A 20,293-nucleotide genomic window follows, 5' to 3' on the forward strand; every position below is an offset into this window, starting at 1 on the left:
CACCCCGTGTTAGTAAAACATGGAATGATCCAACAGTTTAAACCAATCACATGAGCGCCTGCAGGGATCTTAAAACTTCACTTCACAGACTAAAGGTAAATCTGCTAAATCTTTTAAAAAACAATCATTTTACACTTAATCTTCTACTTTTCTATAGGAAGTCGCGTTCAGGCTTTACTAAAGTATAAACTATATGACTATTTACAGCATGAAAACGAAAGTAATGTATTTATTAAGTTGTATTACGTTCATGGTACCATTGTGTGAAACATAAAGCAAATAAACCATAATACTATCTGCAGGGATGTATGTATACATGCACTGTACGAAGTTGTTAGTAAGTATAGAAGACATAACAATATTTAAGTTTCCTGGATGCTTCAAAAGCTTTTGACAGAATTAGGGCGAGACACTTCAGCTGAATGGGTTAAAAACTTTAACAGATATCATGAAGCTTCCCCACTTCATGACTCACATCAACACAACTTTATATTACAAGTGTTTAATATGTACATGAGGCGTTATGTAATGTAGCTGTGGAGAGTTTACATCTACACACACACACACACACACACACACACACACACACACACACACACACACTCTGATGTTTCCTCTCGTCTCACAGAAGACAGAACTACCTGCAGGGACAGTCTCAGGGTTAAGTTGCTCAGGGTACAATGGTGGCCGCCCTGGTATTGAACTCGTACCACCAGAGCACTAGTCGATCACATCCCCAATAATGCATAATAAAGTTTGTATAATCTTACTCAACACCCTGAATGTATTTGTAATGATATTATAAACAATTATAACAAACTTGTATATATTTACGTTCTTAAGCAGTTAACTGTTAACACGTTTCTTATAAGTGCTTATAATCTCACAATGTATTTATTATTTACACATAGTCTTATTAACCCTTAATGTTAATAAGCATCTTATAACTAACTCTTATTATTAAGAACTTAATATAAATGTCCCTGATGGACAATAAATACATATTTTATTCCACTTGTGAGTTTTATGCTTTTAATAATAAAAACACTTTTATAACTGGCTGCAGCTTCCTGCAAACAAACTATTATATTATATTTATTCTGTAAATATATATTCCCCAGGCGATCATGGCGGCGAAGAAGCAGGTGATCATCGACACGGACTGCGGGATCGACGACGCTCAGGCCATCATGATGGCGTTGGCAGCTCCGAACATCGAGATCGTGGGAGTGACCTGCGTGTTCGGGAACGCGGCCATTGAGCACGTGTGTCAGAACGTTTTGAGGGTGCTCGCCGTCTGCGAGCGCGAGGGGGTGAGTTCACTGAAGCTTCATTTAAAGGACCAAGTTTGCACAGGTAGAATATAATATATAATAAAAAACATTTGTGCTCTCGGATCTCCCGCCGACAGAAGAGAATTAGGGGAAACATTTATATTTATTTTGTAATTTGGGAATAAAGTCAAAATGTCAAGAATTGAAGCTTTGAAGCAAAAACTATATATATGCATTTTTAATCACACTTATCTCGTGCACCGACAGATGACCCGTTTGATAAGATCTCTAGAAAGCCCAGGATGTGCTTCACTTTACATTCAGACTCTGGCTTTTCAAAGTAAAGGCTTCCGTCATGTCCACAGGACAAGAATAAATTGCCAGGAAATGGAAAACAGGTGTTTTCTCCTCAACCCTTCTGTACGCAGAACTCATTTAAAGATGATATTTCTGCTTCCCTGCTAAAACTCCTGCAGATTCCTGTGTTTCGAGGTTCTGGTGTTCCTCTGGTTGGAGCCAGGAACCCGGTGAGCGACCACTTTGGAACTGATGGACTCGGGGACGTGCTTAAAGACAAAGACCCTCAGTGGGAGGAGAAGATCCAGAGCGAGCACGCAGTCAATGCGCTGATCAGGCTGGTGACGGCCAACAGGAAGCAGGTGAGAAGCTCCGCGTGATCCGTCTGTGCTCTCCGCTGTCGTGGCACTAAAACGTGTTTCCACAGGTCTCCCTGGTGGCCCTGGGCCCGCTCACTAATCTGGCCTTGGCCGTCAGACTGGATCCAAGTTTCCCCCAAAAGCTCAAAGATCTGTACATCATGGGGGGCAACATGGAAGGTAACACCGCCACACCTTTACAGGGTCTGATTCTGAAACATGTTTAACTCTGATTGTTTGTCTTTGCAGGAAAAGGAAATGTGACACTTTGTGCAGAGTTTAACTTTGCAATGGATCCAGAGTCGGCCTATATTGTTCTAGAAGAGTTCCTCTGCCCCACGTACCTGGCAACGTGGGAGTACTCGTGCAGAAATGCTCTGACATGGGTGAGATGTGCTCGGGATTATTGTCGTAAACTAAAACTGACACACAAACAAAAATAAGCAGTGAAAAAGTCGTTAACAGAAACTAAATATAAACTAAAACCTAGAACTAAACTCAAACGATATTGTCTGGTTACAAAACTAATGACCAAATAAAAAATGTCAGTTTTAGTTTTTTAGCCTGAATCACAGAAACAAGAAGTCTGAACAAATAACAAGAACGTGATTTAAATATCGTAGAACTATTCTAATGTTGCATCGTATTTTTTATTACAATTTATAATAATTATTAAAGCACTTAGAGCGACATCTCTTGTATGAAAGTGCCGTGTAAATAAAGTTTATTATTAATATTATTCAGCTCAGGTGTAACGTTAACCGTGTGATAGAAGATTTATTACCAACATTTTTTTTTAATATATATATATATATGTATGTATATATATGTGTATATATATATATATGTGTATATATATATATATATACACATATATATATATATATATATATATATATATATATATATATGTGTATGTATATATATGTGTGTATATATATATATATACACATATATATATATATATGTATGTATATATATGTGTATATATATATATATGTGTATATATATATATACACTACACATACACATATATATATATATATATATATATATATATATATATATATATATATGTGTATATATATATATATGTGTGTATATATATATATATACACATATATATATATATATGTATGTATATATATGTGTATATATATATATATGTGTATATATATATATATACACATATATATATATACATACACATATATATATACACATACATATATATATACACATATATATATATGTATGTATGTGTATATATATATGTATATGTATATATATATATACATACATATGTATGTATATATATATATACATATATAAATATATATATATATACATATATATATATATATATATATATATGTATGTATTTATATATATATATGTATGTATATATATATATATATATATATATGTATATATATATATATATATGTATATATATATATATGTATATATATGTATATATATATATATATGTATATATATATATATATATATATATATATATATATATATATATATATATATATATATATATATATATATATATATATATATATATATATATATATATATATATATATATATACACATATATATATATATCATATATATATATATATATATATATATATAAAGTATATAAGTTAAAGTATTGTAACTGCTCTCTGCCTTCTCTTGTGCAGGAGTTCTTCGAGCAGCTGATCCAGCAGGATGCTCCGGCTGCAGCCTTCATGAAGGTGATAACCTCTAAATGTCGAGCTTACTGCAGAGAGACGACGAGCAACAAGAGATACGTGTACTTCGGATCCGGCTACGTCTCGTACGACGCCTACGCGATGGCCGCCTGCATCGACGGCAGTGTGGTGACGGAGAGCATCACGTGTCCGGTCCGCGTGGAGCTGCAGGGCTCCATGTGTCGCGGCATGATGGCTCTGGATCAAACCAACGAGCTGAAGAAGAGCCACAGCGTGTTCGTGCTCACCAAGTGCGACGTGGAGAAGTTCAGTCAGCTGCTGCTGCAGTCTCTGAGGCAGCCTAAGAAGTAATGTGTATATTAAATGACCCCCCTTCCTCGGGTCATCCACATTTAAATTAAACGTTTAAAAAATAATAAAAAGAATCACAAAACACTAAGAAAACCATCATTTGTGCCCAATATAGGCTCATAACTATTACTATAACTATTCATTCATAAACACGAAATCTACATTTCATTTTGTGCTTCAAAGGTCACATGAAAATCTCAAACCAAATGTAGTTTTAGTTTTTAGTTTAAAACATGAGCCAGAGAGCGTTCATTCATTTATTAATGAAAACATTCTGGGTCCAGAAGTGTTCGAGACCTTCAAAATAAAACGCGAACCATTTGTTGTGTTGTTGGTGGACAGTGGCTGTTTCGAAGTCTTGCTCCAATAAGAACTTGAACCGGTCACATTTAACTTTTCTGTTTCTTAACTTCTGCATGTATTTATCGTTATTCCTTGTAAATGTAAATCTACAATAAAATAAAAACATTTTCTGATGTTATTGACAAAGTGTGAAGAAATGTGTTGAATCTGCAGCTTTGCACTTTTCAATGGAGAAAAAACAAAACATGAAGAAAAAATAAAAAGTTCTGCTGAAATCCTTTATTTAAATTAGCTGACAAAGAGGCGATGGACAATACAAACCTCAAACGTAAAGTGTTGGATCACCAATTTATTGTCCCAGAAGGCTTTAGGCCCACTTTAAAATGTGAACGTGAAGGTTTGTGGGGCTGTTGTGAAAGATCCCTGCTGACAAATAAAAGCCGAGTGCGATGATTTAAATTCAAATTTGACTTTTTTTCAAAGCAACTTTTATAAGAAACCAAAATGATTGTGAAAACAAGACACTTGGCTGTAAAATAAGTCGTCTGTTGCAACGTTAATACTGAGACAGACTGAGAAGAATGCAGCATCACCAGCCTTCTATAACAGCAACATGTCTGCATTAGCATACCATGCTATCAACATTGTTTTAATTTAGGGGCACCTGTTAAAACAAATCCAAATAAAAAGTTAGCATTTCTGCCCCATGAATAAAAAGCTGCAGAGAACTAAATTGCAGGGTTGGTAACCTGCAGCGCTGGGGCTACACAACCCTTTACACTTCAAGTAACTTTCTGTTGGGATTCTCCGATAATAAAAGAATTAGATTGAGCGCACAGAGAACGTCTCCTCTGTTAAGTGCAGTTTAATTGGCGTTGTCGGAGGAGCTCGGCCAGGGCTCGGAGCTGCGGCGGCTCAGGGTGGGCCGCCACATGCTCCAGGGGTTGTAGGTCCGGCTCATCTCGGTGGGCGCCGGCGGCGACGGCGCGGGGCTGCTCACCAGGTCGGTCAGAGTCGTCGAGTTTGTCGTCGGAGGAAAAGGGTGCAAGGCTGAATCTGCGCTCGTTGACCAAATGGAGCTGCCGAAGGGCGTCGCGGCAGACCAGGGGCTGCGGACGTTTCCCAGGAGTGACTGAAAAACACCAACAAGAGCATCTGTGAGCTGCTTTAATGTCTGGGAAGTATTACTAACTGCTAGAGAAGCTGCTGTCTGACCTTCACACAACACTCAACACTTGGAGTGAAGGTCACTTGTGAAGTTTGTGGACTTTTTATTATGCGTCCTTCAAAAGTCATGAAAAAGTGTTGGAGCCAAATATTCTCTACTTCACATCAAACACAAGTCGCAGAAAATGAAATGTGTTTGTCAGTGAGCTGCACACGGCACAGTATCCTTTAACAAAAATGACGGCCATTTTGGGAATTCTTTTGACAACGGGGAGTAATGGATGAGTCAGCAGCAGGAAACCAACGACTACTTTCACTTTCGCAGCCGTGCCGTGTGCAGAATGAAATCAGATCCTGGCGGCTCACAGAATGATGGACAGCCAACAGCTTGTTTTACTGCCCCAGTATTCTGGGACTTGTAGTCACTACATCCAGCAGGACTGAAGTCTTAATGTGCAGGAACATCTTACTGCAGTGGGAGCAGTGGGGGAGCTGGAGCTGCTGGGCCAGGAGTGCAGAGAGTCGTTGCCCGGGATGTCCCAGATGGACGAGGCAGACGGGAACTCGGGCCAGCTCTGCTGAGGCTCCGACGACTTCGGGAGATTCATGCCACTGAAAACTAAAAGCGCGCACATACACACAGACACACACACAGACACAGACACAGACACACACACAGACACACACACACACACACACACACACACACACACACACAGGGTTATCATCATAATCTAAAACGTCGTTAACTGAAGCTAATTAGAAAAGTGATATCCTTTATGACAAACTAAACTGAAATGATATTGCCTGGTTAAATAAATAATCAATATTTAATACAATAGAACATAAATTCATTTAATTTTAGGAGACATTAAACCTATAAAAAAAACTACAACAAAATATATAAAAACTAAAACTAAGATTTTAACAATTAAAACATTTTTTTATAAAACTTAATATATATAATAAATGAAACTATATAAACATTGTGTTATATATATATAAAACCTCTGAAAACCACACACACACACACACACACACACACACACACACACACACACACACACACACACACACACACACACACACACACACACACACACACACACACACACACACACACCCACACACCTCCGGTCAGGTTGAACGAGTTGTTCGGTCCAAACGCAGAGAAGGAGTTTGCAGAGTGGAAGTTTGGACTGCTGGCTGTGTCGATGGGACTCCACAATCCAGAGCTACGGGACAAACAAATATTTTACATTTTAATATTTTAAATTGGGACGACATCTTGTTTTCATGTCTGATGTAGAGCTCGTCTCACGTCACCTGTCAGAGCTGTCACTTTCCACCGACGTCATGTGTGGCAGAGTCTTGTCAGTCTTACCCGGACCAGAGCCGCCTGACGAGAACATCAAACATCAGACACACAGCCACACACTGTGCACGTCAATCACACGTGGGCGCGTGTTTACATACGTACCGGGGCTTTTATCATAACCAGCAGCTACAGCAGCAAACGTGGGGTTCCCATTTTTACCCGGGAGTGGAGCGGCGGCACACAGTTTACTTCCTGGGGCCTTCTTCTGGTTGAGCTCGCTGCAGAATGACGGTTACATTAATACTATAATACGACCAATAACAATATTTATAAAGAACTTTTCAAAGAGTTACAAGTTATTTCTTCTTAGTTTAAAAACACATTAACACACTGAAAATATATTTGAATATAAGTTTCATTATGTAAACAAATTAGAAACTTAATGAATATTTATTTATTTAATGAAATAAATCATTTTATGGCAGTTTTTTGACGCAGACATTTTTTATGCAAAATGAATAATGATTAATTGTTAGATAAAGAGTTAATTTAATTTAACTTTAATTTAATGAGACAACAAAGCATTGTGTGTTTTTCATCACACGTGTGAGTGCAGCCTGTTACCTGCAGCTGTTGAGCACGCTGCTGTAGGAGCCCCGGGACAGTAGGATGGGGGAGGTCGGAGGAGGGGAGCAGGTCCCCGCTGTGATGGACCTCTTCAGGAAAGGATCTGCGTTCAACGTCTGGAGGGAGATCTGCTGCAGACTGTCTGCTTCTGCAGGACGCGAGGAGCAGGTCAGGGATCAATGTTGGGTACATGTATGTACATATATATTTATTATTACAGTATTTAATTCATGTACAGTATTCTAAATTGTTGTTTTATCTTCTATTTTATACAAATATATTTGACTTATTCCTGCATTTTACTTGCAGCATTGTGTCTGTTGCACTATTTTATTTATTTTTAAGTAAGTTGCATTGGAGGAGCTGGGACTGCCCCGTAGCTTTGGTGCACATGACAATAAAGCTTTTGAATGTTGAATCTTGAATGTTTGTCGTACGGAGGTGCATAAGTGGTTGAGCCTGTGATTAGTTCTTTCTTTACGTATTTCATGTTGAAGTCCATGAAATGTCTGATGTCTGTCTTTCCACAGAAGAATAAGAAGTCGACAGGACTTACGGACGCTGTTCTTGGAAAGTGGCACGTCCCACTCGGGAGCAGCGAACTCCTTCTCCCCCTCAGAGCTGCTGCTGTGGCTCAGCTCCGGCACCGGGACGCTGGACAGCAGTTTGGCCAGCAGGAAGGGGCGTCCTTCGTCCAGCTTCCCATCGACTGCCAAAACAAAACATCCCGTCACAAACACACCCAGAGCTGAAGCTCAGTGACGACACGACGGTGAAGAAACTCACATCTCTGTTTCTGCAGCGGCCGGGTCTTTGGGATGCTGGAGGGCGGGTGCAGAGCTTTGGAGGTGAAGCTCTTACGCTGTTTGTTCTCCAGCGGTGTGACGTACGGCAGCTCCAGAGAACTGAGGACAAGAAGGACTCGCCATAAGAAGGAGTTCATATAAAGCATGAAACATCGGCCGCGGTTCAACAAACAGACCTGGATTTCTCTGCTGGGATCTCTTTCTTTATGGCTCCTGGTTTCTTAGGTTTGGGTTTGACGAGGACGCCTGAAGTCTCTTCTTTCACTTTTCCTGTAGTTACTGTCCTGCCTTTCTTTTTCACTGGTTCCTGGAAGAAATGACAGCAGCATGCTTATTATTATTATTATCATTTCCATAGTAGAGAACTGTTAGTCGACTAATCGAATAGTCGAGAGAGAGAAAGATAATCGATTAATCCTTAAAAGTAATTTTTCATAAAAATCATTAAAATCTATTTTGATCATCGATGAATCTAATTTCATTAATTTAATGTTTTCAGTTATATTTGATATTAAAGTCAATCTTTGACAACACAAGACATTTAACATCATTTATCATTAAGCTCTAGCATTTACACAAAAACATTATATTCCATATTTTTAGACAAATGGAACAAATTAATATTATTAATAATAAATAATAATAAATATTTGTGAAAAGGGAGCTCTTTTGGAAATAGCACATAAATAAATGAGTTAATAATCATCTCCACGGCTGCAGGGAGGAAAACAGACGACACGCTGGAGATTATTTCTCTATTTAATTCCTTTGAAAGGTTTATGCGTCCTGAAGTTCTCTTCAGCCGCTTGCCTTCGAGTCTCGTGCACGTGCACGTGCAGAGAGTTGGCAGAAATGATCTCGATACCTCTTTGTTGTTTGTCTCCACGTCTGGATTGGACGTCTCTGTGGTGGTGGAGGAGCTGTCGTCGTTGTCCGCCAGGTTCTCTTTCAGCTCGTCTCCCTGAGTCTTCACTGTGGATTTCTTCTCTTTCTCTTCCTTCTTCTTCTGGGCTTTTGTTTTGCCGCGCAGCTTCCCTTTGGAGTCCAACACTGGAAACAAATTAACACCCACACATCAAACACACGTCAGGGATTACAGAGGCGTCTGCTCTCGTGATAACAACACGTGCAGGTGCGTCATCGATGCTGAAGAAATGTGTCCGACGTCAACATTTTACACTGAAGCATGTTTGTCTGTTTCATACTGCAGCGAGCAGAACATGCAGAATAACAATAGTGCAGAATAACGGCACGCTCATCTGCAAAGTTCCCCTTTAATTGGCAATCTGGATTTATTTTGTACATTGTTTGACGGTGCCAGTGTGTGTGTGTGTGTGTGTGTGTGTGTGTGTGTGTGTGTGTGTGTGTGTGTGTGTGTGTGTGTGTGTGTGTGTGTCAGACCTTCATCAGGCAAAAACTAAAATAAATAAACTATAAATTAATAGATTTTTGAATAATTATTAATATATATATATAATTAAAGGTGTAAGTTAAAGGAACATATTTATTGCTATATCCTCATTATTTCTGTACATAATTATGATGCATTTGTTGGATTTCTTTTAGAGTTTCACTCCTGAACTAAATAATAATAATAATAATAATAATAATAATAATAACAATAATAACAACAATAAGCCCTTTTGAAAACATGTCTATCATGTTGGACTTGTATAAAGAAGGCAACGCGCTCGTCACTATATAAAATATTAGATCATTCTCACTCATCTCGTCTGCATTGATGCGTTTTTAAAAGAGTCGACGTCACCGGACATTTCTCAAGACTTATCCTAGGTTTGCACTTTGACATGTAAACATTGTGGTGCTGCATTAAAGAAGGACTTACAGTTTCATACAATGAACTTCAATGAAAAGGATAGTAGAGGATAAGGTGCGTGTGCCGGCAGCCCTACCTTTGTTCTGCATGGACTGAGCGCTCTGCTCCTGTAGAGTCTCAGCACTGAGCGGATCTGGACGGTCGAGGTCGTTGTCCATGGCTCCGATCAGGTTGGCATATTCTGTGTCGTCGGGGCAGAGGCCTCTTAGCGGCGGCGCCGACCCGGCTAAACTCTGAATCTGGAGCTCCGGCAGTTTGGTGCTCCGAGCCTTCCGGTTGGTGAGCTGGCAGGCAGCCGGAGCGCCGTCTTGGCCGGAGGTTGTGCTTCCTTTGGTCAGCTGCGAGGAAGCAGCTTGCATAGATGGGCGGCCGATGCCGATCCTGGACCTTTTGTCTTGGCTGTCCGAGTCGGATAAAGTGCGGCCGGTTCCCTGTCGGCCTCCGATACGAGCTGCTCCGTTGCTGGACGCATAAACTCCTCTGGAGTTCTGGGGGGGGTCGCCGTAATCGTTCAACCTGAGAGGGGAAAGAAAACTTAAGGTAAAACACACTTTACGTAAATCCATATATCTAGAAACAGATGAGCTCTAATATACCCGGATGTGGATCCTTCTTGTGAGTCACGACGTCGCCATAGCAGGAATGTAGCAGTCGATACCAGTAACAACACAACTCCACGTTTATCTCATGCACTTCAACAAACACTCTCTGCTGTTAGTTAGGAAGTTAAACGGTTCCTTCTCTAATATCTATTTTATTTTGCTGTGAAAACACAAAAAACATTTACATTACAATTGAACACATCATGAAAACGTAATAATTTACCTTCGCACAAAAGTAATTTAGTAATAGTAGTTACTATTACATTTATAGGCAACTATTTTGATTCTGATTTTAGTTTCTTAAATGTGAATATGTTCTGGCTTCTATAATTGTCTATGACAGTAAACTGAATATCTTTTGAGTTGTGGACAAAACAACAATTTGAAGACGTCATTTTGGGCTTTGGGAAACACTAATGTCCCTGAAGGTAACGTTTCCTCTCTCTCCTGTCATGGTGTCATCAGTCCTGTGTTGTATATGTAGTGAGACAGAGACATGTGTAATGTCCCTGAAGGTAACGTTTCCTCTCTCTCCTGTCATGGTGTCATCAGTCCTGTGTTGTATATGTAGTGAGACAGAGAAATGTGTAATGTCCCTGAAGGTAACGTTTCCTCTCTCTCCTGTCATGGTGTCATCAGTCCTGTGTTGTATATGTAGTGAGACAGAGACATGTGTAATGTTCCTGAAGGTAACGTTTCCTCTCTCTCCTGTCATGGTGTCATCAGTCCTGTGTTGTATATGTAGTGAGACAGAGACATGTGTAATGTCCCTGAAGGTAACGTTTCCTCTCTCCTGTCATGGTGTCATCAGTCCTGTGTTGTATATGTAGTGAGACAGAGACAGTTGTAATGTTCCTGAAGGTAACGTTTCCTCTCTCTCCTGTCATGGTGTCATCAGTCCTGTGTTGTATATGTAGTGAGACAGAGAAATGTGTAATGTCCCTGAAGGTAACGTTTCCTCTCTCTCCTGTCATGGTGTCATCAGTCCTGTGTTGTACATGTAGTGAGACAGAGACAGTTGTAATGTTCCTGAAGGTAACGTTTCCTCTCTCCTGTCATGGTGTCATCAGTCCTGTGTTGTATATGTAGTGAGACAGAGACATGTGTAATGTCCCTGAAGGTAACGTTTCCTCTCTCTCCTGTCATGGTGTCATCAGTCCTGTGTTGTATATGTAGTGAGACAGAGAAATGTGTAATGTCCCTGAAGGTAACGTTTCCTCTCTCTCTCTCTCCTGTCATGGTGTCATCAGTCCTGTGTTGTATATGTAGTGAGACAGAGAAATGTGTAATGTCCCTGAAGGTAACGTTTCCTCTCTCTCCTGTCATGGTGTCATCAGTCCTGTGTTGTATATGTAGTGAGACAGAGACATGTGTAATGTTCCTGAAGGTAACGTTTTCCTCTCTCTCCTGTCATGGTGTCATCAGTCCTGTGTTGTATATGTAGTGAGACAGAGACATGTGTAATGTCCCTGAAGGTAACGTTTCCTCTCTCCTCTCATGGAGTCATCAGTCCTGTGTTGTATATGTAGTGAGACAGAGACATGTGTAATGTTCCTGAAGGTAACGTTTCCTCTCTCTCCTGTCATGGTGTCATCAGTCCTGTGTTGTACATGTAGTGAGACAGAGACAGTTGTAATGTTCCTGAAGGTAACGTTTCCTCTCTCCTGTCATGGTGTCATCAGTCCTGTGTTGTATATGTAGTGAGACAGAGACATGTGTAATGTCCCTGAAGGTAACGTTTCCTCTCTCCTGTCATGGTGTCGTCTCCCCTCTGAGCAGCGTCAGCGTTGTGTTTGTAACCAGAAGCTTCATAAACTGACTGTTGATCCAGTTTTAAGACACTTTCTACATCCTGGTGTTTTTAACTTGAACTTCTGGATCTTAAGTTCTCAGAGAAACAAGCTGAGCAGATGTTCGCGGCAGCCGAACAGCGTGCAGGAGAAACTAACCTTAACCCTAACCAAAGGAGAGAAGAACTTCCATGATGCACCGCTGCTGCACCACCACACCACGATGCTCAACATTTATCCGAGATATAACTGGGCCTCCGTGTTACACTTACTTTGAATCACTGTGGATCTGCACGATTTCCCTGAGATTAAATGGCCTCCCGGTCTCCATGTTGGAGTTGGATTCCATGGACACGCGTCTCTTGAAAGGCTCCCATATGCTCTGAGCCTCCAGGTAGGCCGTGGCAATCACCAACAGGAACATAGAACTGAAGAGAAACGAGCAGTTAGCCGGGTTTTAAACAAAATGTATTTAATCGCTGGCGGCGCTGATGCTACAACGCACCTCATAATGAGAGACACGATGACGTAGAGCTCCAGCTCCCAGCCCGGTCTGGGCAGGGTCTCTGCACACGCAGCTAACATGTGGTAGGGCAGGGAGGCGTTCAGGACAAACACGAACTCAGAGCCTCCACATGTCACCAATTTCAGCTCCCGGATCACTCGAGACGAAGTGAAGTCGGGTGTAAACCTGCGAGGAGAGGAAGGAAATGTTAAGAGTTTAAAACGTTCTCAAAAAAATCGTAAATTTATGAGATTCAATTAAAACATTTACAAGAAATTATGCGATTATTTATTTGGAAGACACAAATCTATTCAGTTTTTATTTTTTACATGAGCTTCTATTGAGGTTTTAGAATGAATCATATTGCTAAATAATAATAACTCTAATATTATAAGTAATACACGTTTAGTAGAGTTAGACTCCAGTGCTGTGCGCAGGATGTTTCAGACTTTGCAGCGTTAAAGTCCAGAAGTCAACATTTAGTGAAAAACAATAGATGTTTTTATCAAACCAAATATTCTGCTTTAATACATATTTGTTGGCGTTTAGACTGAAAAACAAGATGCAGTTTACAGGATGCAAACACTGACGAGTTACATTCAACAATGTTGATTTATTAAAAAAGAAAAACTTATTTAATGAGGACAAATTACATAAAAACCCTTCAATGGAAGCTTTTAATGTAAATAATAATAATAATAATAATAATAATAATAATAATAATAATTCAGTACAGCTCAGTTTGTAGCTAACATTTGAGAATATGTTGACGTATCAAGTGAAATGTGTCTCCTGTGAGAGACTTTAAGAGAAGACAAATAAGACGAGTATTAATAGAGCTTCTGTCTCCCTCTCTGCTCTTCGTCCGTCCGTCACCACCCTCCCCCCCTCCTCCCTTATCTCCCTCTCTCAGTCTCTCTCCCTCTCTCTCCCTCTCAGTCTCTCCTTCTCTCCTCCTCATCTCCTCTCATTGCGCTCCTCCTCTCTATCTCAGGCTCTCCCTCTCCTCCCGCTCTCTCTCTCTCTCTCCTCCCTCTCTATCTCAGTCTCTCTCCCTCCCTCCCTCCCTCTCCGCTCGGTCTCTTTCTCCCTCCCTCTCTATCTCAGTCTCTCTCCCTCCCTCCCTCCCTCTCTCTCTTTCTCCCTCCCTCTCTATCTCAGTCTCTCTCCTCCTCCCCTCCCTCTCTCTCCCTCTCTCTCCCTCTCAGTCTCTCCCTCCCTCTCAGTCTCTCAGTCTCTCCCTCCCTCTCTCTCTCTCCCTCCCTCCCTCTCTATCTCAGTCTCTCTCCCTCCCTCCCCTCCCTCTCTCTCTTTCTCCCTCCCTCTCTATCTCAGTCTCTCTCCCCCCTCCCTCCCTCCCTCTCCTCTCCCTCTCCGTCCTCTCCCTCCCTCTCAGTCTCTCCCAGTCTCTCTCCCTCCCTCTCTCTCTCTCCCTCCCTCTCAGTCTCTCCTCCCTCTCTCTCTCTCTCCCTCCCTCTCAGTCTCTCTCCCTCCCTCTCTCCTCTCTCCCTCCCTCTCAGTCTCTCAGTCTCTCCCTCACCTCTCTCTCTCTCCCTCCCTCTCAGTCTCTCCCTCCCTCGCTCTCTCCTCTCCCTCCCTCATCCTGTCTCTCCTCCCCCCTCAGTCTCTCCCTCCCTCTCAGTCTCTCTCTCCCTCCCTCTCTCTCTCTCCCTCCCTCTCAGTCTCTCCCTCCCTCTCAGTCTCTCCCTCCCTCTCTCTCTCAGTCTCTCTCCCTCCCTCCCTCCCTCTCAGTCTCTCCCTCCCTCCCTCTCTCTCCCTCCCTCTCTCTCTCTCAGTCCTCTCCCTCCCTCACCCCTCTCCCTCACTCCTCTCCCTCTGTCTCTCTCCCTCTGTCTCTCTCTCTCTCCCTCCCCCTCTCTGTCTCTCTCCCTGTCTCTCTCTCTCTCTCTCTCTCCCTCTCTGTCTCTCTCCCTGTCTCTCTCTCTCTCTCTCCCTCCCTCTCAGTCTCTCCCTCCCTCTCTCCCTCCCTCCCTCCCTCTCAGTCTCTCCCTCCCTCCCTCTCTCTCTCCTCCCTCTCTCCCCCTCTCTCTCTCCCTCCCTCCCTCTCTCTCTCTCTCTCCCTCTCTCTCTCCCTCTCTCTCTCCTCCCCCTCTCTCTCTCTCTCTCCCTGTCTCTCTCTCTCTCTCTCTCTCTCCCGTTTCTCTCTCCTCCTCTCTTCTCCTCTCTCTCTCGTCTCCTCTCCTCTCCCCCCTCTCGTTCTTCTCTCCCTGTCTCTCTCTCTCTCTCTTTCTCTCTCCCCTATTCTCTTCTCGTCTTCTCTCCTCTCCTCCCTCCCTCTCTCTCCCTCTCCCCTCTGTCTCTTCTTCTCTCTTCTCTCTCTCTCATCTCTCCCCCTCTCTCTCTCTCTCCCCCCTCACCCCCCTCTCTCTCCCTCATCCCTCTCCCCCTCTCTCTCTCTCTCTCTCTCCCCCCTCTCTCTCTCCCTCCCTCTCCCCTCGTTCTCTCTTCCCTCCTCCCTCTCTCTCCTCTCTTCCCTCCTCCCTCTCTCCCTCCCTCTCCTCAGCCACCAGAAGTCACACACTTGTTCACTCACAGTATGATGAGGTCTTTTGAAGCGTTTGGCTTCAGTGCAAATTCTTGACAATTGAGAACTTTGAATCCGTATCCTTCACACACTTGTCCGTTGATCTCTGCCGATCGGATGGTGATCGGGCAGCAGGCCCGTGTTCTCCACCTGAACGTCCTTTTTGAGGGTGAAGTTCGGCTCCTTATTTTTGTCTCTGGAATAATGAAGCATAATAACAATTTTCAGGGACAAAGGATTTATTATCTATTATTGTAGACTGTAGCGACTCAGAAGAAAACAGCACAGTGATTGTGGAGGTGATGATGGACAGACGCTCTCCTCACTGACACACTGACTCACTGTCTGTGCAGTCCTTCAGCAGAGCCTCGGTCATCTTGAACCTCAGCGAGCTGCCTTGTCCCGGAGGCTTCCCCGCCACTTTCAGGCTCTCCGTTGTGCCTCGACCGTGAAGTATGATTGTGTCGATCACAGTCAGATTATTCCTAAATAAAGCACAGAGCATGTTTACTAAAGGCTCCTTTGTTATCATTCGGCAACACAGGGTTGCACTTTGATTAAATATGTTGGTCGATGAGACGACGTCTTTAAACACGAACTGAGACGATATGAAACTGCAGTGTGTGTGTGTGTGTCTGTGTGTGTGTGTCTGTGTGTGTGTCTCTGTGTGTGTGTGTGTGTGTGTGGTGTGCGTGTGTCTGTGTGTGTGTGTGTGTGTGTCTGTGTGTGTGTGTGCGTGTGTGTCTGTGTGTGTCTGTGTTTGTGTGTTTGCACCGACTGAAGTCCAGTTGCTACAGACGCTAATTTAAGGTTTGTCTAATTAAGGCCTCACACACACAGACACACACACAACACAGACACACACACACACACACAGACACACACACACACATCACACACCTACACACACACGACACACAGAACTCATTAATTCTTGAGTTACGGTCAAAAACCTTTGAGCACCAAATGTTAAAGTGGACGTTTTAAGAAATGCTCGTTGTCGTGTCTTTATGCTCCACGAGACAAACACCCAGAAGAAGACTGAAGCGGTTGCTGACCTGACGATGAGGAGGGAGGAGACGCTGTGGTTGCTGGTGGGAGTGAAACCTCACGCTTGAAGGACTTCACTTCTCCGGGCAGCAGCAGGAGGTTGTACCCGAAGGGTCTGGTTGAGCCCTCTACAAAACCCTGTACTGCTCTTCATGCGAGACTTCTGCCCCACCAAACAGAGATTACATTAGAGACAAACTGCATCCGTCAATGTAATTATACTGCAAACTGCTGATTCTGGATTTCACTCACTTGATTTCTGTGAACCTGGAACTCTAAGGTGTTTGTGTCGATGTTGTATTGGACAAATTTTCCTAATGGCAGCCTGGGAAGTAAGAAGCGGAGAAGATGACAGAGTGAGACGAGGTTAAAGAACAGGAAGGTGCTGAACGGGCGCGTAAAGATTTCCCACCTGTCAGCCAGCTTTCCAGAGAACACGGAGGGGTTGGGTAACAAGGCCAAGGGGAGAACCTGGACGTAGACGAGGACGTCGGCCGGATTCTGCAGAATCACCTCCTCTTCCTGGAGAGACACAGACACATGTCCCACTTTAACAACACCTAAGACAGCCTGTGTTTGTGCACAAGAGGCTGTTGCATCTACTCACAGAGGAGCTGTTTGTGTTGGTCAGAGGAAAACATAATGCGCTGCGAGGAGTTGACCAGCGAGGGCCACGTCAAGTGCGCCGTTATTTTAGCTTGCACGTTTTTCTGAAGGTCCGTGTTGACTTCAAAGACGGCTTCAATCCTTTAGTGAGAAAATAAAAACACAACATGTGAATTACAGCTGTTTTAGGTAATAAATAAGAGAAGAAAAACACTTGAATATTCTCTGAGAGTATAAAGACATTAATGTGCAGCGTGGTGTGATGAGTTGATCCAAACTTGCAAAGTGAAGCCGTTTGTTTTTTTCTCATAAATGTAGAACTTTAATCTTGGAACTCTTTTTTTACCTACTATGGTCCCAATACAGCGTCGTGGTAAACAGCCCATCGATGTGGAGCGGCTCATTTAACAGTAACATTTGAACCCAAAGCCCAGAGATGAATCCTGACTCCTGATTTACTCACTTGTGGCCCGAGCGCTCCTTCAGCTCTTTCCATCGTCTGAGCAGTTTCTGATGGAGATCGACGTCAGCGTCCCAGATATCCTCCTGTAGCGACAGCCCGTGAGGCTTGGACTCAGCTGGGGAAGGAACATATATATATTTTAATTTTGACTTTGATAAAATAAAAATGTTAAGAATAAAATCTAAATGTTAAGAAAATAAAAATGTTAAGAATAAAATCAAAATGTTAAGAATAAAATCTAAATGTTAAGAATAAAATAAAAATGTTAAGAATAAAATCTAAATGTTAAGAATAAAATAAAAATGTTAAGAATAAAATAAAAATATTAAGAATAAAATAAAAATGTTAAGAATAAAATCTAAATGTTAAGAATAAAATAAAAATGTTAAGAATAAAATCTAAATGTTAAGAATAAAATAAAAATGTTAAGAATAAAATAAAAATGTTAAGAATAAAATACAAAAGTTAATAAAATCTAAATGTTAAGAATAAAATCTAAATGTTAAGAATAAAATCTAAATGTTTAGAATAGTTGAAATGTCGAGAATAAACATCAAATTTAAGAGAATAAATAAAATGACCAGCGTTCGGTCGTATACTGAAAGTTCCTCTTTATTCTTAACATTTTGACTTTATTCTCAATATGTAAAAATCATTAAATATTAATTTTTTTACCCTAATACTCTTGTTTATTTGAATTGTACACACACTTACATTTAAGCACAAACGGCAGCCCCACATAACAGTGATCACCGCACTGCAAACTGGCGTCAAAATAAATATTTGCCACCTGAAAAAAGATGGAAGAGAGAAAATAAGTTCATGTTCATTTGGACACTTGTGGCTCTTTAATGCTGCTCAGAGACGAGAGGAGACGCCACCTTAGATTTACGTCTCGGCTCCAGCTCGTCTTTGTTGTTGCGGAGCCGTTTATAATAGAAACGTATGTCTTCAGTCAGCGAGCGGATCTGCTGCAGCCTCACTTTCTGAGTGAAGGAGCTCTGAATACTGAAGCTTTGATGCACAACTTTCCCCTGAACAACAAAACACACATATCAGACAAGAGCAACAACACCTGAGGCTTCTCCGAGGAGCGTGTGCTGCAGGTGACACGTGTTGCTTACTGGGAATGAAGATGGTAAACGATGTGCTTGGGAGAGCTGTTAATGTCCCCACAGCAATGAGAGCTTTCACTGGGATGGTTAATATCTGAGGGGGGAAGCAGAGTCAGCGTTACACCGAGTGCAGCTTGTGCATTTCTTTGAAAGACACAGAATATCTGATCAACTGCTTACTTCGTAATCTGTGGTGATGTGTATGGCTCCGTCATACAGGCCCTCCCGAGCTTTGGCACAAGTGTCACTCTGAATGCTGCATAATACCCGGATGCTAGAATCACCTTTGAACAGACAAAAAAGTGTTAGTTCTTCTTTTCCAAATGCAAAGAACATCAGTGTCCAACATGAGGAAGCTGTTACAGCTGTTCCAGCCGTCTGAAGGGACCAGAGATGCACACATTTCCAGACTCTCGAAGTCTTTCGCAGCGTAAATAAACGTACAATAAATGCAAAACTAGAATTAGTTGCAATTAAAATCCAAGTCTGTCCAAAATGTCAACACTTTTGAATTTGAAGGAATCCAGGCGCAGCGGACAGACGACGCAGAAACATTTATAGAGATTACAAACATAACGTTTACAGAATTCCTTCATATCCACTTTGTTTATTTGATCAGATATTTATATTAACTTTGTGTTTAGAGCAGGATTATTTCTTCTTGTATAGAAGTGATTGTGTTGCAGAAACATCAGATGTAGTTTTTAAAGAATAAAACATTTTTCAGGGAGTATTATTACAATTCAAGCATATTACTGTTAAAATGAATCATCGTCTAAACGCTCAAGGCTCTTTTCGTCCGCTCACACGTGACCCTCAGTATCTGATGAAGCTTCTTCTACTTTGTTTCCTTTCTGATCCCAAAAGGTATCTGAGCCAGCGAGTCTGAGTTTCAGCACTACAAAAGTAATAAACAGAAAATGTGAGCTAATAATAAAAACATTCATTGCTAGCAAAGAAGCTATTAATAAATAGCTTTGTGACACAATCATCTGCGTTATAGTCACATGTATTTGTATCTGTTGATAAACATTCACCTGTTTGTAACTAACCGTCTCATGTGCGTCTTCCCCGGGCGAACATGCGAGCAATAACTAACCCTCTGGACTAAGAGACAAAGACACACATTGAGTACTTAATTGCTCTTCGTGTCACTAACTAAACAAAAACATGCTGTGTTTTATAAATAAAAAGGATTATTATGAAACCACCGGCCTGATTTTTATGTTGGTGGAAAAGAGAAGAACGGGCCGAGAGAGAACGCGGACACAAATTATGCTTCACTTTCGTTAACATAGGGGAGAATGTGCTGCATTCAAGTGTCGTCGGAACAATCAGAAAAATGAGTTCACGTTAACGCCCCCTCAAGTTGGAACATCTCTGAAACAGAAGGGACATGGCAGAGGGACAGCGTGCAGAGGGACAGCGTGCAGAGGGACGGAGGCAGCATGCAGAGGGACAGCGTGCAGAGGGACAGCGTGCAGAGGGACAGCGTGCAGAGGGACAGCGTGCAGAGGGACGGAGGCAGACTGGCTGTCAAACTGATCTATCGGCTCCGAGGCTGCA

The 20,293-nt window shown here is 41.9% G+C and overlaps 1 protein-coding gene and 1 pseudogene across 1 annotated transcript; one reads left to right on the forward strand and one right to left on the reverse strand.

The window, feature by feature from the left end:
• Positions 1 to 30: 30 nt before the first annotated feature.
• On the forward strand, positions 31 to 4,469 carry LOC115007138 (inosine-uridine preferring nucleoside hydrolase-like). Its single transcript, XM_029429851.1, has 6 exons — positions 31 to 95; positions 1,122 to 1,313; positions 1,751 to 1,933; positions 1,999 to 2,110; positions 2,180 to 2,316; positions 3,631 to 4,469. The coding sequence occupies exons 1-6, from the start codon at positions 51 to 53 to the stop codon at positions 3,991 to 3,993; spliced, it is 1,032 nt and encodes a 343-aa protein (XP_029285711.1). The 5' UTR covers positions 31 to 50; the 3' UTR covers positions 3,994 to 4,469.
• Positions 4,470 to 4,547: 78 nt separating this feature from the next.
• LOC115007008 (transmembrane protein 131-like) lies at positions 4,548 to 18,869 on the reverse strand (annotated as a pseudogene).
• Positions 18,870 to 20,293: the final 1,424 nt, after the last annotated feature.

This window comes from Cottoperca gobio, chromosome 4, assembly GCF_900634415.1.
Source record: "Cottoperca gobio chromosome 4, fCotGob3.1, whole genome shotgun sequence".
Lineage (NCBI taxonomy): Eukaryota > Metazoa > Chordata > Actinopteri > Perciformes > Bovichtidae > Cottoperca > Cottoperca gobio.